Source organism: Acinonyx jubatus, chromosome A1 (genome assembly GCF_027475565.1).
Source record: "Acinonyx jubatus isolate Ajub_Pintada_27869175 chromosome A1, VMU_Ajub_asm_v1.0, whole genome shotgun sequence".
Lineage (NCBI taxonomy): Eukaryota > Metazoa > Chordata > Mammalia > Carnivora > Felidae > Acinonyx > Acinonyx jubatus.
This window is the reverse complement of record NC_069380.1, coordinates 111,540,039-111,558,199: the sequence shown is the minus strand read 5'-3', so window position 1 is coordinate 111,558,199 and position 18,161 is coordinate 111,540,039. Positions and strand designations below refer to the sequence as shown.

General features: G+C 39.2%; 1 protein-coding gene across 1 annotated transcript in view; it reads left to right on the top strand.

Annotated features, from left to right (window-relative positions):
- Positions 1-17,067: 17,067 nt before the first annotated feature.
- Positions 17,068-18,161, top strand: part of TRPC7 (transient receptor potential cation channel subfamily C member 7) — a 130,882-nt gene continuing 129,788 nt past the window's right edge. The window contains exon 1 of the mRNA XM_015087611.3: positions 17,068-17,838. Within this exon, the coding sequence (XP_014943097.3) occupies positions 17,086-17,838 (753 nt within the window). The 5' untranslated portion in view covers positions 17,068-17,085. The remainder of the gene's footprint in view (positions 17,839-18,161) is intronic.

Here is an 18,161-nt window from a genome sequence, read left to right as displayed (position 1 = left end):
AATTTTTCTTCCTTGGTTGTTAAGTATCACTTTCGTGGTAAATGCTAGCTTTTGAACACTGGTACAATGATCTTCACAATTCATACCATATATCCATCCATATGTCTCTAACCCAGACTTTCTTGTCAACCATCTTCCATTCTTTCTTCTTCCAGGTCCCTGATCAGCTGACCAATCCATGCATCACTATCCATAATGTTGTATATATTTAACCTCAGGCTAGTTCTTTTTCTATGAAAAAGGTCTACCAATCCTCTGAGCACTGAGAAGATTTACCTTACCTTTCAAGACCATCTTTAAATGAGATTCTGGTATACCTACCATCCATTTCTGATATGTACACAAATACTAAGCTAACTCATCTATATTGAATTCAGGCTTTTTTCTCCTATTTATATTAAAATCTCCATATAAGGGGAATAAATGATCCTGGTACCAGAGTGGTGGGTTCCATGAGGATCTGAGCTACATGTTCATGCTCATGTCCCCCTATTACTCAGTCCTAGATATACCACATCCATTTTTCTATGGATTGTTCCTGGACCCAGCCGTCCTTATGAATTGTCAATCTGAAAGAACCTATCTCATGAAGGACCACTCTGGACATACAGTCACCTAGCTTCTCATGGTTGAATGTTCCATCTCTTCCAGGACCCAGTAACATGCCAGAAGTTGTTTTTCAAAAGGTATATAATTCTCTACTGCAAATGGTAAGACCATGCTCCAGAATACCAAAGGCCCACTTTATGATTCTTTCACTGAGGCTTAACACAAACTATACATGACATGTTTTCCCACCAGTGATAATCCCTAAGATTATTGGTCTGCCAGATTGTGTGGCCCAAGAGCAGTGCTGCTTGCACTACAAACTGATCCTACTATAGACTTTTTTCCTGCTCTGGGTTCCACTCAAAGATGGTGATCTTTCATGCTTCCTACAACACAGGCTGGAGCAGAACCCTGAGATGTACAATTTGCTGACTCCAGAACCCAAAGAGGCCTACCAGTCACTGTGCTTCCTTCTTTGGGTAAGAGATTACAAGGCATAATGACTGGTCTTTTACTTTGGAGGCGATGTACTGGCACGCTCTTAATTCCTGGATGCCTAGAAAAATTATAGATGCAGAAAAACCATAAATCTTCACAGGTTTCACCTCCTATCTTCTGGAGTACATGTGTCTTACCAGGACCTCCAGCATGCTGGCAATCTCTTGCTCATTGGGTCCAATCAACATAATATCATCATCAACAATTTAATAAATTAATATGATGTTCTGCAGTATGTTCAGACAGTCCAGATCTCTTTGCTCTATATTAGGACAATGAGTAGGCCAGTTAACATAAGTCCTCAAGCAAAACTGTGTATTCCATGCAAATATATGATCCTCATTTATGACCTGGGATAGAAAATAACATATTTTCCAAAACAATTACAACATATTTGAGGTCTATTAATCTACTCCAACAAAATACTACATCTAGTATAGTGTCTGTGACTGGGGCTACTATTTGCTTCAACTTGAAGTACTCTATCACCCTGGGGACACTGGCTTCTGCAAGTATAGAATGACCAATTAAATAGAAATACCTTGGGGACTATAACCTGTGAACCCTTTAAATCCCAAAAGGTACCATTAATCTTCACTATTTTCCTTCTCCAGGATGTCATACTGTTTTTCACTTTACTATCTTGGCTGTCTAGGGAGTGTGAGGGATAGTTTCAAAAGCCTTCCACTTTGTTTTCCTTGCTGTGATAATTCTTACCACAGAAGACTAAAACCCAATGTGGAGACTGCAACAACTGCCAAGCATTTCAAAGCCATTTAATATCCTGGAACTAAGGAAATGGCCATCAGGTGGGTTTGTGGACATGCTGGCCAACACCCCATTTATTACCTGGTCATTTCATACCACTACTCTAACAAGGGGACCATGATAACACATTGAGTCCCTGGATATTAATATCAACTCAGACCCTGTGTTCAACAGATCTCAAGATGGGTACTGCCTTTATTCTTTTCCCTAGTGTCAAGTTGTTCAAATAAATGATGGCAGGACCCTTTGGAGAAGGGCTAGATGAATAATTACCATGTAAACAACCTAGATCTTCTTTCTCCTAGGAATTTGCCCACCACTTTAATAATGGTTTCCAGAGCTGAAAACCGGATCATCCAGAAGCTGAGCAAGGAATCATTATTTGTTTTTTGAAGACTATATTTTTTAAAGCAGTTTTAGTTTCAAGGCAAAGCTGAGCAGAAAGTACAGAGAGTTGCCATATGACCCCTGCCCCACATATGCACAGCTTTCCCCACTATCACCATCCTGTCAGAATGGTATATTTATTACAAATGATGAACCTACATTGACACATCATTATCACTCAAAGTCCATAGCTTATATTAGAGTTCACTCTTGGTGTTACACATTCTATGGATTTCAACAAATATATAATTGACATGTATCCACCATTCTAATATCACACAAAAAAGTTTTACTGCCCTAAAGATATTCTGTGTTCTATTCATCTCTCCCTCCCTGCCAACCCTTGGCAATCACTGATACTTTTATTGTCTCCATACTTTTGTCTTTTCAAGAGTATCATATAGTTATAATCATACAGTATGCAGCCTTTTCAGAATGGCTTATATCATTAAGTAATATGCTTTGGGGATCTTTACTTTTTATTGAAGTAAGACATCCAGGGCCTATTAGTCATCATTTCTTAATTTTTCTGCAGCCATAAAGTGAATAGTATCTTAGTCAGTTACCCATCTATTTTGTCCTTAGAGATGCTATTTTCTATTAACCATTTCCATTAGTCTGTGGGCTCTTGATTGACCCTCCATTCTTGCTAGTCCTGACAGCACTGCAACAGCCTGGTTTCAGATGTTAAAGTCCTGCCACTTGGCCTCCATTGTTTCAGGGTTCTATCATGCCCACCTCGATCAGTGAACCAAGCCCATAATGGACCATGCCACTGCCAGAATATGCTACTGCCAGCCCTGGCCTACAAAGAAGAACTACACTGAAAATTTAGATGATACTGGTGTTCTTCTAATCAGTCAATTTCTTATGACTTTGGTAAAAGATGTATCCTCTAGGGCCCATGAACATAATCGTCTCATGGGCCTTCTAGCCAAAATTACTGATCCCAGAATCCCCACATCCATAAGCATTTCATTCCCTTCCTTCTGTCTTCTGCCATAAAAATTCTTTCATTTCAACTTTGTGTACGTGAGCCATTGTTCTCTTTCAGATTTTCAGGGGCCACCCGAGTAGTAAGTTCACACCACTTACTGGGATCCTCACCAAAATAATAAACGCAGTAATTCAAGAGAACATTTCCAGGTCAGTTAACTGTTCAATATGCAATTTTTATTTCAGGCCCCCTGATCAAGCATCCTCAGAATCCAGGCCCACACTTACCTCCCTGACTCCTGCCAGTACATGTTGGCTATTTCTTGCAGCTCCTTTGGTGCACTGTCCCTCTGTCCCTCTCCTGCCTTACCAGGCTCAGAACATCCTCTGCTATATTATGGGTCTCTAGATAATAAAGTCAATTCACATCCTGTGTACAACTTAACTTAGTTATAGGCATTGTGGTCAGCAGAGAAAATGGTATGGGTCCTGAGACAGATACATGATATTTCATGGGTGAGAGGTCTCTATAAAATCTTCCAGTCTCAGATGGGGGCAGGGGGTGGTGGTGCTAACTCTTAATGGAGATAAATGGACTGTGTATATAGCCTCAAAAGGTTCAGAAATATACAGGGGGTCAAAATCTTGAGAGACACCCATGTAGATGTTCTCATTCCATCAGAGTCTTGGATTTTTCCAACCAAAGTGCTTGGCATGATAGACTTATTTTGGTTCAGCATTTAGTCATCTCTAAATTCAGTCCTCCAAATATTAATTCCTAGGTTTAGACCTTGACTTTCTCTATCTTCCCACTAGAGTTGATAAGAGCTTCTTTGTACACAACCAGGAGATCCTCTGGATTTTACATTTCAACTGCCAATTACACAACCTCAGCTACTCATTATCTTTCTTTTGGGTACCAATGGCATTTAACTATAGCCTCTGCTTGACATTATTATTTCTCCTGTAAGTTTCAAATGCATGATATATCACCCATGCAATGTATCCTCTTCCACAAATACAACTTCCCAATTCAATACCATGGAAAGTTCAGGATGTAGACCATCACCTTGTTCCAAGAGCTGTGAAGAGGTCTGCATTACCAGCTAGATGGTAATTCAGCTTCAAACCCCACATAATCACCTACTTTCTGAAACCACACCTACTACCAATTAACGCAGGTTCAATTCCCTGGAAACAGAAACTGAGACAGAGTTTGAGATGAAAGATACTTATTAGGGAGCAACATTTATGAAAGGAAGAGAGAGTAGGTAGGATTGGACAGAGGAAGAAACCAACTATGATAATCTGGCCAATAAGGCAGTGAGCTATGGAGTTCCTTACAATAGTGTCTCTAAAATGGCTTTATATACCCCTACCTTGTTCAGTCACCAGATAAAGGCTGCCCAAGAAAAGGTGTTACCTCAGGTAAGATGGCTCTTTTCAGCTGAGGCAGACCCTGAAAGATATGAAAGCTGGGGTCTGTCAGATGACTATCATCCTGTGCAAGTCCTTCCTTGAAAGGGAATCAGTGTGTATAAATAATTATTTATTTCACATTACTTTCTGCTTATGTTTTAGGGGGAGGAAGGAGCATAGGGAGAAAGAGAGGATCTTAGGCAGGCTCTACACTCAGTGTGTAGCCTGATGCGAGGCTCTATCTCACAAACCATGAGATCATGACCTGAGCTGAAATCAAGAGTCAGACGTTTAACCAAATGAACCACCCAGGCACCCATTTTCTTACTGATTAAAAAAAAAAAACATAAAACAAAAAACACAACTTTTCATAAGTTACTGGCCAATTATAGCTGACATAAAGCCTGTAAAGTCACAACCACTGAAATCCACAAGTTTACAGCCCAGATTAGAAGATCAACAATTTTCCACAAAATGCATAAAATGAAGAGGATTAAATTAGCATTACTCGTAGCATCACTTTAAGACACAGCGCCATTTCTAGTCGCTCCCCACCTGTTCATGAATAAAGTCACAATTTTTCATGGCTTGAGAACAGTCTAGGGCACAAGATTTTTCTCAGATCTGTGCCCACTCTGGAGAAGCTTTGCAGTGATATTTCCATCAACCAAGATGAAAGAGATTTCTACTCTTGTTTGAGTACAAGCTTAACATAGAGGCTTCTTGAAATTTCAACCAGATTTTTTTTTCCTGTAGGACTTATTTGTATCACTTTCTTAAATCAAAAATGTAAGAATAAATCTGATTACTATATTGTTGCTTCTACCTGGGAGAAAGAGCCAGGTCTGTCCAGTAACCAAACAAATTAGCATGAGAGAAAAAAGAGAGCAAGTGTCCCAAAGGATTCAGTCATTTGAAGCAGACTTTCATACTTATGACTACAGTTTCTAAAACAAATCACTCTTCCAATGGACAAGAGCAGTGTTTCCTCATAGTATGACTTATGAACTTCCCACAACAGAATGGCCAGAAGTTCTGGAAGAAAAAAGGCAATTTCTCTCGAGCACCAGAAAATTGTATTTTTATATTTTCAACAGGCTGGTGAGGTGACAACAGAGCACACAAAGTCTGAGAACCATATATCAATAATATGTTCACTGTTCAGTCATAGAGTGAGCTGTTAAGCAATAATGAAAGCTGATGTATACTGAGCTCTGACTATATGCCTGACACTGCTGTAAGCACTTTATGTGAGTTGTCTCATTTTATCCTCACTGTAATTCTACAAGTGAGAGACTGTTATTACTTTCATTTTACAGGTGATAAAACTGAGGGACTACTTGGGAATTGGAGGATTTGGAATTAAAGTACAAGAAGTTTGACTAGAATTGTATAAACTCTACTCTGAGCTAGGAGAAAACAAAGCTTAAGACCTTACACATGAAACTTAGACACCTATATAGTCTTCTAAACTTTCATCAATGACAGAGAGAACCTAATTACTTCTGTGTTTTACACACTGAAAATATTTTGATATGTATGTAACACTCTTAGATTACAAGTACTAACCCACTGAATGAAATGTTGTGTATGATCATGATCCTCTGGAAGTGATAAAGCACTCTAATAATGTGGACACTGAAAGCTGGATTCTTCACAAATACCATCTTAACCTATCACTTTTGAAGAGCTAACTGGCCTGATTATGACTTGTCTTCACTCAATATATCTATAAAATAATATATATATAAATATATAAATATATATATAAATATATATATATAAATATAAATATATATTTATATAAATAATATATAAATATATAAAATAATTATATAAATATAATATATATAACTACTGCACTTTCATTGTCACACTTTTAAAAATATGACTTGTTTTTTAATGAGCTCACCATGAGTGGAAACAAGAACATAGTTCATGTCAGAATTTCATGAAAACACTCTTTTGGTTATTTATTTAAAACAATATAATAAGACTTCATCTCCAGCATTATCAACTAAAAGCCACAACCCAGTAGTCTTAAGAAAGTATTTATAATTAAGAGTATTTTATTCTATACTGTTTTGCTAATCATGATGATGAAGATCCCAATCAAAAAGATATTACCAGTGTCATAGCTAATCTACTAACTTTGTGACTGTATAAGACACTTTTACTGATTTCATATATTTTGCTCTACACTTCTATGTGATATTAAATAGCTCTTAATTCATTAACATTTTAATCAAGAGAATTCAGTGTATTTGTTCCTGATTCTAGTTAAAACTAAAATTATTTTCTTCAAAACTAAAATTTTTAAAAGAAAAAGTTTTCATTTTAAGACAATTTCTTTTTAAAAAGGTATATTTATCCAATAAAGCACAATCACTTATATTGGAAAACCTGTATAGAGGCTTACAGGAATAAAATTAGTTTTTTGTCAAGCTTTTTAGAGAGTTGTAACTAAAGAATTTCTTTAACTTGTCTAGTTATAAGGGGTAAAAACATTCTAACTTATTACTCACCTCTTAAATGTTAAATAACCCTTCTGGGTGCTTTGTACATGTCATTTCAATTAATAATCACCATGCATTTGGAAAAAAGTATTATTACCCCCATTATTACCCACATTTATGTATGAGAAGACAGAGGTTCAATTAGGTTATGTATTATGTCCAAAGTCACACAGTTAATAAGTGAATCAAAATTCCAGGGTCTTCCCCCACACATCATGTTGCTTCCAGAGAAAATGCTAGTAGCATATTAATAAACTAATGCAACCTGATTTGCATATAAACACAGAATATCATTGTGCAAAATACATTATAAGCCAATTGTTTAACCCTAAGTATCACATTTACACACAGAGACAGTCTTTACAGACTGTTGTTAATCCATGAATTGGTTTCAAAGAATAAGCACTCTGATTTATTGTTCAGTGACAGAGGTAGATCCTGGAATTAATCCTGGTTTCTCACACACAGGCAATATTTCAGTTAAGTAGGTTTCTCTCCCATGAAGCCATCAAAATACCTTAGTGTTTAAGAATCACAGACCATTTGTTAACAAGGCAATTGGTGGGAGTGGGGACTGTGAGGAAATGGATTTTTGCATTAAGAATTTCCTTTCAATAAATGGAAAGTTACAAATGAAAGTTAATCGTTTTAAAGTCCTGTTGTTAACATCAGACTTGATCTATGTCACTGACCTCTTCCTGATCCTAGATAAGGTTAAAAGATCATGAAGCAAAAGGATACAGATAGAACATGCATCAGTCAGAGAAGACAAACTCTTCTTAAAGCTTATTAAAAAAAAAAAAAAACTACTTCTGTCATTCTTCAGGTTCTCTGGGTGTTAGTTTTCTTTTCAACTCCCTTCCTGTGTAAACACACACAGACACAACAGGTAGGAAACCAATTCATTCCACATTTTTCATTTATTTAAACAGATGAATATTCTGCCTCAGGAGTCAGAACCTGCTGCCTTACATAATTGAGGTGTGTGTGTGTGTGTGTGTGCGTGCGTGTTATGCACTGTTCTGGGGCATGAGAGGGGGCAGGTAGAAATCGTGAGGATCTATGGTAGGAAGACAGAGTTGCTACCTCCCTTTCAAAGCTACTGTCTGCGAGAAGGGGTGGGAACTATACCAACCCATCACCACGCCACATGCCAGTCTCACACACGGATCCTTCTCCGTCATGTTCCCTGGGAAATTTCCCCCAGATTAGGAAAAGAACGGTAAGGCAAGTCTGCCTCGGAAGGGGAGTTTTTACCATTGCAGCACAAAGGACAGCGAAGCGCGCTTTCACATCTTCGCAACTCCACGGACTTGACCAGCTTTACACTTCAGCACCACGGAGAGCGGCATCCCCTCAGCTTCCACCACCCATGGGGAGCCAGATTCCCGCGACTCATCACCGGATTCCGGTCATCTAGAGACCAGAGACCAGCCTGCTTATTTCTCCCTCAATGTAAGCGACTATGATGATTCTTTCATATCGATTTTTCCAACAGAGATTGTTTTCTTGCTGAAATATAGAATTCAACTTTTATTTATTAGCCCTCTCCCTCCTGTGCATTGCTTGGATTTTTAGATATGAACCTGGATCTGAAATCTTTCTTATTTGTTGGGTTGGTAGAAGAATTTTTTTTGTAGTTTTCATTGGAAGTCTAAGTTTATAAATCCATTTAAAATAGACAACTCATATTGGTAACCCAGTCCTTCTGTACTAGAGTGCAGGGTTGTTGTTTTGTTTTGTTTTATTCCTGGAAAAGAGTATATGTGTTGTCTGTTCTCCTCCTACTTCACTACTGACAGCTTTTTAATTTGCCAATTTTTTGTGATTGTATTTATCTTAACATAAATATAGGGGTAGGAAGAGGAAGAAGGCTATCTTCTAATAAGTAGCCACCATTAAAGAACTACAGGTGGGAAGAAAGAGGTTGTTTTTTTTCTTTCATTTGTGAAAAAAAATGACCTTTAGATGTCCGTTTCAACATAACGAATATGCTCTTAATAAAAGAAATGTAATCCAGGCAGTGCTTTAACACAAGCTTTGAAACTCTGAAACACAGAACTCCTCCTTTACATGTGAAGTTGTAAATTCACTTAAGTATGACTGAATAGACTTAATCAAGATGCTATTGCTATTAATTGTAATTTAAAGGCTTAATGAATTCAGGGTAGATTTGAAAGAGGCAATAATGATTGACCCTGTCTGGTGGCACTCAGTGAATTTTTGCCTCAGAATGCCACCTGCTGGTGGGTCCTATTTCTGAATCACTGGACACACATCAGATTTATGAATGAATACACATTAAATCCAGAATATTCATTATGAACATGATACAAACTCACTCTCTAAGATTTGTTAAACAATGACATTGGTTTAATTATTTAACAATTTACCAAGTTTCTATGTCACAATGATAATTTCATAAACATTTCTTTCCAAAACGCTTGCTCAAAGCTTAGGGGCATACAGACTAGCTAACTCCTTCAGGCAGCAATTAACCCAGAAAAAAAATGAGAGCTATGTGGAGCCTCACTGAGGCTAATTTCAGATACATGTGGTATCCTGGATGAGAACTGACAGGATCTCTTGCTCAGGAAAGGCAATCACCATTCCCCCCCTCCAAAATATTCAGCATGTTACTTTTTTCAGTATTGTCATTTCACGACTTAAGGGCCTGTCTTATTTTCTTAGTAGTAGATAATCATTTCAAGCTCTTCTGTTACAAAAGTCAATGACATAGTTAAAAGGTTACATGGATCTATTTTATACCAAGACAAATCTTTGGGGGAAAGGCATGTAACTATAAGAATTTACTGCTTCAGCTCTATCTGGAGATATACACAATGAGATAAAGACATCCAGTTTCCCCAGTTCCAAATAGACAAATAAGGATTTTTTTTAAAAAAGAATAAAAGAAGCACACACAAAGCACTAATTATATTTGTATGGATACTATAGAAGTTAGTTTGAAAATATGGAGAATAATCTCTTCTCTAGATGACACTATTTGTTGAAAAATAAATTGCTGATAGAATCATTTGTTAACATTAAGGAATCTATATAATATTTTTCAATCCAAGATGCAATGGAAAAAATATATATCACACTAGCAGAATTGTTTGGAAAGTATATCTCGGGATAATGTATTATAATGAGTAGCAGAAGGATACTTGGCTATTCCATAGAACCTGAAGAGTAAGATATATAAACTCATGTATATTCATGGGTAACTAGATAGATATATTTTCTTTTATTCAAAATGGGTGTATTTTACAAGCAAATTGCTGTCACTAGGTTAGGTGAGAACTTGAATGCTATAGATCCACAATTTTTATGATTATATTAAACTAAGACAATTAATAGTGTCCAATGTTACTACAGCACTTACTAGGCACTATCATTTATATGTACTATCTCACCTCAGCTTCAACAGAACAAGGAAGGTGATACTTAGAAATTAATTGGATGCCTCTGGAAATACATAAAATTTTTCAGAAGTATCCTAAAGAAGTGGGAATGTTTCCGTTTTTTTGCCCCAGTCACCCAAGAGAATTAATATACCCTCCGATATTAATGGTCTCATCTAGCAACCTATGGACCATTATTTACAGTGGAAGTGGAAACTAATTTGGCTTTGGAACTCATACCTAATTTTAAAACTTGTCGGCACAAATAGGAAATAATAGCAATAGGATCACACGGCTCCTATATTTAAAAGAAGTAAGACACTGGTAAACATTAACCCTTCTATTCTGTTGCTCTTCTTTAATAACCAACCCAAATTCAAGTATTTAAGAATTAAGTTATCCAACCATGTACCATACGCCAGGCATCACATGTACTGGGTGCCAGGTACATATGCCATATAAATAAGAAATTCCCCTGCCCTCAAGGATCCTGCACTCTAGTGGAAAATCTTACAGTCTAAAGACATTTGGGAAAAAAATGGAGGAAGAAGATGGATGGCAGTGGCATAACAGACCCAAGCATTAGCTTTGAAACCAAAGAGATTAGACTCCTAATAGTGGGTCTACCACTCACAAGTTACGTAGCCTTAACAAAAGCAGTTAATTTATCTGAGCCTCATTTCACCATCTGTGAAATGGGAATAACACTATCAACTGTATCATGTAGTAGTTAATGAGAATTTAAAATGATAATACATGTAAAGTACTCAGCATAGTGCCTGCAATATGGTTAATGTGTAATAAATGTTAATCATTATGATTAGTCATTGAGGCAAACAGCTAAGCTTATCATATGATTTGTGTGAATTTAAAACAATAATTCGCATAAAGCACTTAACAGAATGTCTGCAACATGGCAAATCTGTAATATATGTTAACTATCACTATTATACAGTCATTTAGAAAAATAGCTAAGCTGACTATATCAGTGTAGAGTAAAATGTAAGCCAATTTATAGTCATCTAACATTTGCATAAGGCTTCCTACTATCCAGGACATTTGATGTACATTACTACATCTTCACTGTGGCTGAGGTGCATGGAGGATAGATTTTATTCTTCTCTTACTTTGGTAAGAGAACTGAGATTTTGGAGAACATTCCAAATCACTTGAATATTTCATTACTGTTGCCCTGGACTAAAACTCAGACTATGTACACATGGGAGAGAATGCACAGACCAGAGCTGGGTTTTCCTGGGTGACTGACCTAACTCATGGATTTTGTTTGGCTCTACCTTTAGTTGTGGAATGTTACAGACTGAATTAGTTTCAGGCTTGGGTGATTTCCATGGAGCCCTATGGTGCATGTAGCAATTTTATAAAAAAAGACAACAAATATCTCCAAAAAAACATTTTGATTAAGAGCCCTTTTCTTCATCAGTAATTAATCACAATTCCTGTCTCCAAAATGCTTAATGGTCATGCTTATTTGCAGTGGATTTAGGGTGCAGAATTCATACTTTTCATGGATCACTGACATCTGGCTTTCCTCAGACTAGCTGATGCATCTGTAAAAGCAGTTTGATAAAAATAGCAACCAAGGGATCAAGAGGGAGTTTAATAATCAGTCCTCCTCTCAAATATGGTTTTGTTTCCACTGAAACTCTTCTTCTCAATGACATCAAATGTCAATGTATGCATTTATGAAAGATGAAAAACACAGTATCTTAATTGAGGTGTTTGATGAGTTTGATCAGTCATTATCTCAGTAATAATATGCAAATAAAAGGGCATTTGCATTCAAAGTTCATTTTTAAGAAAAATATTAGAGTAAGGGCAATCAAATGCTAATTGGATTTTAAGAAGATTAAGAAGATCATTTTGCTCATTACTGGTCCTGAAACTGTGACAATATCCCCACTCTCCAGCAGAGCAACACAGCTGATTCATGAGTGTGAATTCTGGCCACCAGCTACTGTGAACCAAATGGCTTTGTCTTTCTAACATATCTTTTGTGGATTCTTCCCAACCCGTACGAAATGTATGGGTACAGACTGTCCACAATGTCAAAATTAAATAGTAAGGATATAAGGGCTAAATATATTCATAGGTATAAAAATGCTTAAATTGGGCAAATAGGGACAGGTTGGTACAAGAGCATATTAAAGCTTTCAGCTATAAGATGAAGTTCTAGCGTACCATACAGTGACTATAATGGTTGATAACATGGTATTACATAGACGCAATCTTCTAAGAGAGAAATTCATGTTCTCACCAAATAGATACATGTGAGATGGTGAATGTGTTAATTAACTAGATGGTAGGATTCCTTCCATGATGTATTCTTAGAGCAAATCACCACAATATATACTTTAAGTATTTCTCAGTTTTGCCAATCATACTTTAACAAAGCTTAAAAAAAATAAAATACATGTTTAAAAAGCATGATTAAAGAGAAGAGGGAGTCAGCACTAATAAAAAGTCCCCACTGAAGTAAGAAATAGGCCCCCATCAATATCTGAACCAATTCATGTGGCTCTAGGGTCTGCTGTGAAACCCTATTATGTTAGAAGCAATCTCAGTGAGTAGGATGCCCCATTATATGCGTATATGCATACATGACTTGAAGGTCCATAAGGTCTCATCAATGACAAATTCTCCTAGGAAAATAGCAGAATTGACAATTCTGTAAGCATCCAAATGTATCTCAAAGCTGAGGTTTTAAAAGCTGGGAAAGAGAGGCTTGTTTATTTCTTACTATATCTGGGTGTCTGCTTTCAAGGTCATTCAGAAAAACACATGTCTAATGGTGAAGACATTTGACATTCTGACAAATACTAGTCACACACATATATTTGCTCATGGATAAAAGAGGTTTCTAGAAACATCAGGATTTGTCCATGGATAAAAGATGTTTACAGAAACATCAAGATTTATATGATGCTCTACTCTTGTGAAATTATTTGTCCTAAGGTTTAGTCTTTTTGCTTCACCTAAAAAACAGGAATGCTCATACCTTGTTTTCATGTTTGTTTGTTTGTCTAATGAGGGAAATTATCAAATGATGCTTTAACAACCTTTACGTTTTTAACCTGCAGTGTCTACGATATTTATACGGACTCTGAATTTAGATTGGGTACTTACATGTTTCTTGTAAACTGTTTCTCTGCTCTGACTTGGTTCAGTAGTTATTATTATATTTCCTTTGAATTAATCTCTCCATGGCTTGCTTCTGTGGATTGGTTGTGTACCTATGACCTTGGAGTCTGACCTATTCTCCCTCTTGAGCAGACCTCTAATGGAAAAGTAACATAGAATCAAGCTCAAGCCCTGGTTCCTTCTAGGACAGCCGCCATCTCATCACTGACACACCACTCAGATGTTCCTGAGTGGAAACTGCCTTTTTTCAGGTTGAGTTGTAATGTCTAAATCCAGAGAGGCACTCCTGAGCAGGGTATACGTCTCATCAGAGGGCAGATTGAGTAATTCTGTCAGAAAGGTAATTAATCTAAGGGCACCTGGGCGGCTCAGTCGGTTAAGTGTCCAACACTTGATATCATCTCAGGTCATGATCTCATGGTTCATGGGACCAAGCCCTGCATCAGGCTCTGCACTGACACCACAGAGCCTGCTTAAGATTCTCTGCGTGCTCTCTCTTTGCCCCTCCCCTGCTCCTGCTCTCTTCCTTCCAAAATAAATAAATCACCTTTAAAAAAAGATTATTAGTCTTTTGTAGGCTCAATTCCCACCTGAGTATGTGTACCCAGATGACAGACCCTGAAACTGATTTCATGACATCCTCTGAAACAAGGTTCTTTGGGGATACAAATGAGGTGGCTGCTTAGCTTTCAACTCAGTCACTTCTCCTCCCTCTGGAAAACGTGTAATAATAAAGCCCGCTTCCTATTGTAAGTCCCTCTCTCCTCCAAAGGTCACTATTGGACTCCCAATCTACAGTCTGCTTTGGCATCAATAAGCAGCCTCTCTCCCTGGAATGATGACATTGTTGAGAGAAATGGGCTCAGAGGATATCATGAACTTGAATCCCGAGAACCTTTTCTCCAGCCATCTTTTATCAAAATGCACTTTAGAAAAGGGGATGGCAGTTCTGATCTCTTCCTAAAGGAGCACAGAACTCTCTATCAGGATTTATCACCCACAGTTACCTTTTGAAGGAGTTACCCATAATTATTCCTTTTGCTTTTTGCAGATGAAAAAGCTACTCCACTGAATAGTTTAGCAGCTTCTCCCAAAAAGCGTATGACTCAGCCCTAGGCAAGATTAGAGCATAAGCTCTGACCTCCAAGTCTTTGCTTTATACCACAAAGGGCCCCAGGAAGCAGCTAAAACCAAAAGGGTTCGAGCAGGTCAAAAGGTAAAATTAGCAGAAAACTAAATGGAGACCCAAAATTTAAAAATCACAAGACTGAGTTGTCTGTCGCAGACTAGGAGTCTGGAGTTCTCTCTTGTCCAGCAAAACAGCGCATGCCAAATTGAATATGAGAGAGGCTAATGTCTGGGAGAACCCAAGAGCCCTGAACAGGGAGTTTCATCTCCACATTTTTGGAGACCACAAGGTATTTACCCACGTGGTGAATGTGAACAAAACAAGATCTTAAACACGTGAACGTGGAGAAAGCAATCAGATAGTAATCATTAACTTGTGTGTGTAAGAAGCAAAGGATCTGGGAGCGAGGGGAGTTTGTGACAGAAGTATATATTGGAGTCAGATGGAAAGGATGTCCTACAGATGATAACAACAAGTTACCCGTGATCCCATTACTTTATCTCGTTACCTAACCTGGGTGCTTTTGCCCCGTGGTGGCAGCTTTCCGCCCTAAGCCTTTTTCTAACACATTTATGTAAGTAGAACCTATTTCCCCACATTGAATGGAACATTTTTTTTTTAATCTCAAAACACAAGATTTAATTTAAAGGCCTTCCTTTGGAACTTTTATTTTTTACAAATGGCTTAAATTAAATACTGAATATTCTTAATGCATGGAAACATGACCCCTAACAAACAGACCCAGGGAAACATGGAAAATGGTTCAAAATAAATCCCCAAGCACTTACTCTTTAGAATAGATACCATCTTATTGAAATGTATGACGTTCTACTATCACTTTAATAATGTGAGTGAGGGGTAGAGTAGAAAAAAAAAAAGATAGAAAATAAGAAGAGGGCTAATTGGAGAATCAGATGCTCACGTTCACAGAGAGTTAGGGAACATCTGGCCCAAATCCTGCGTTACAGTTAAAGTATCTTGAGCCAGGGATCCACTCAAAGTCTCAATGCTAGCTGAAGCCGGCATATCTGACTCAAGCTCAAATTACCCTATAGCTATCTGCCCTTTTTGAAACCCTGGCGAATTAAAGATCAGGTAATTTGCACAAAGTCACAAGGTTGGCCAAAGGTGAAGCCAGGACTCCTACTCTAGGTCCTCTGACTTCCAAGCCTGTCTCTCAGCCCTACTTGTGTCAGCATCATCACCTGAAATGAGGACAGTCATAGCATCTACCTCATGGGATAAATGCAAGAATTATACAAGTAATATATGTGAGGTTATTAACTTCTTAGTATATTTATTAGCATGTAATAGGTGCTTAATAAATGTTAGCTGTTATTACTAGTAGTGTTAGCATTAACCTCTACACTATGCCACAATAGCAAAGAGCAAATTAGGAATAAACCCACCATCTAAGCCGAACTGTTCTTCCATCCATACAAAAATCCAGGTTTGATCTTAAGAAGCTACAGCTGAATTTCCTCAGGGGAGCCACTTCAGAAGCCACCAGTAAGTGACAACGAGTCTAGGCCTGCTCCCTATCACATCTTGTCCTTTAGTATCTGCTTAGGCTGCACCGGTATCAGAAAGAAAACACAGACCCCATATGGTGTAGGCATACACTGAATGCAGAAAACAGAGGCGTGTGGCCATGCTTGCATGGTTTTGTCACAGTGAGGGAGCTCAATGGGGAAATGCACCTGAAATCAAGGCGGCAGTACCCAAAGTGGCCATCTCTACAGCAGACCGCTTGGTGAACTGGGCAAGGCAACAGGAAGGAGGGTACAGAATAAAACCAACACTGACTATTTTCTAATACATGTTACCTCATTTAATCCTCCTATGGACCTTATGGCACACAAAAAGCTACCCACATTGTACAGGTGAAATCACAGAGAAGCAATATACTAAAGCCCAGAGACGTTAGGTGTGGTACTAAACTTTGCACAAATGGAAATAAAATCCAGTCTTTGGCCTGTTTCAACCACATCACTACCCCACACCCTCCCCCTCTAGCTCTCATTACACACCAACCTAAACCCACATTTCAGTTTGCCATCATTCCTCCATCCAAGGGTCACAGACGCTGGATAACTACATCAATATTCCTCTCTATGAATAGGAATAGTTAGGTTAGCCAATCTGTCTTAATCTCAGTAAGAGGAAAATGATTTGTCGTAAAATCCCGATCATGAGATTCTTTTTTATCTCAACAATTTTTGTTTGTTCTGCCCCTGGGGACCCCGCAGGGCCCTGGGAGAGTAACCAAGCATCTCTGCCTTGTTCCCACAGGCTGGGGAGCAGCACCTTCAAAAACATGCAGCGCCGGCACACAACACTGAGGGAGAAGGGCCGCCGCCAGGCCATCCGGGGTCCCGCCTACATGTTCAACGAGAAGGGCACCAGCCTGACGCCCGAGGAGGAGCGCTTCCTGGACTCAGCCGAGTATGGCAACATCCCCGTGGTCAGGAAAATGCTGGAGGAGTCCAAGACCCTCAACTTCAACTGCGTGGACTACATGGGGCAAAACGCGCTGCAGCTGGCCGTGGGCAACGAGCACCTGGAGGTCACGGAGTTGCTGCTCAAGAAGGAGAACCTGGCGCGGGTGGGGGACGCGCTGCTGCTCGCCATTAGCAAGGGCTACGTGCGCATCGTGGAGGCCATCCTCAACCACCCGGCCTTCGCGCAGGGCCAGCGCCTGACGCTCAGCCCCCTGGAGCAGGAGCTGCGCGACGACGACTTCTACGCCTATGACGAGGACGGCACGCGCTTCTCGCACGACATCACGCCCATCATCCTAGCGGCGCACTGCCAGGAGTATGAGATCGTGCACATCCTCCTGCTCAAGGGCGCCCGCATCGAGCGGCCGCACGACTACTTCTGCAAGTGCAACGAGTGCACCGAGAAGCAGCGGAAGGACTCCTTCAGCCACTCGCGCTCCCGCATGAATGCCTACAAGGGGCTGGCGAGCGCTGCTTACCTGTCTCTGTCCAGCGAAGACCCCGTGCTCACCGCGCTGGAGCTGAGCAACGAACTGGCCAGGCTAGCCAACATTGAGACTGAATTCAAGGTAACTCTCCCACTCACCACTCTACAGACAGATTGCCCAGAGGGCTCTTCCAGGTGTGTCCAGTAGTCAAATGAGTTGTCTTCCGGTCTCCCGCAGGGTGAGGGCCCTGGGGTCTCGCTGGCGCCCGGGGTGGAAGGGGACCTTCTCGACCTGGTCAGATGCAGGCCTGAAGGAAAAGCAGCCCCTTAGGTGGGATATTTGAAACCATATACATGTAAAATAGAGGTTGACGTAAGCCCAAATCTATACAAGACAAGCAGCACACAGGCAGGAGGATACTGCGGTCGTCCTGTAAATGCCCTGTAAATGCCTCATTCAGCTCT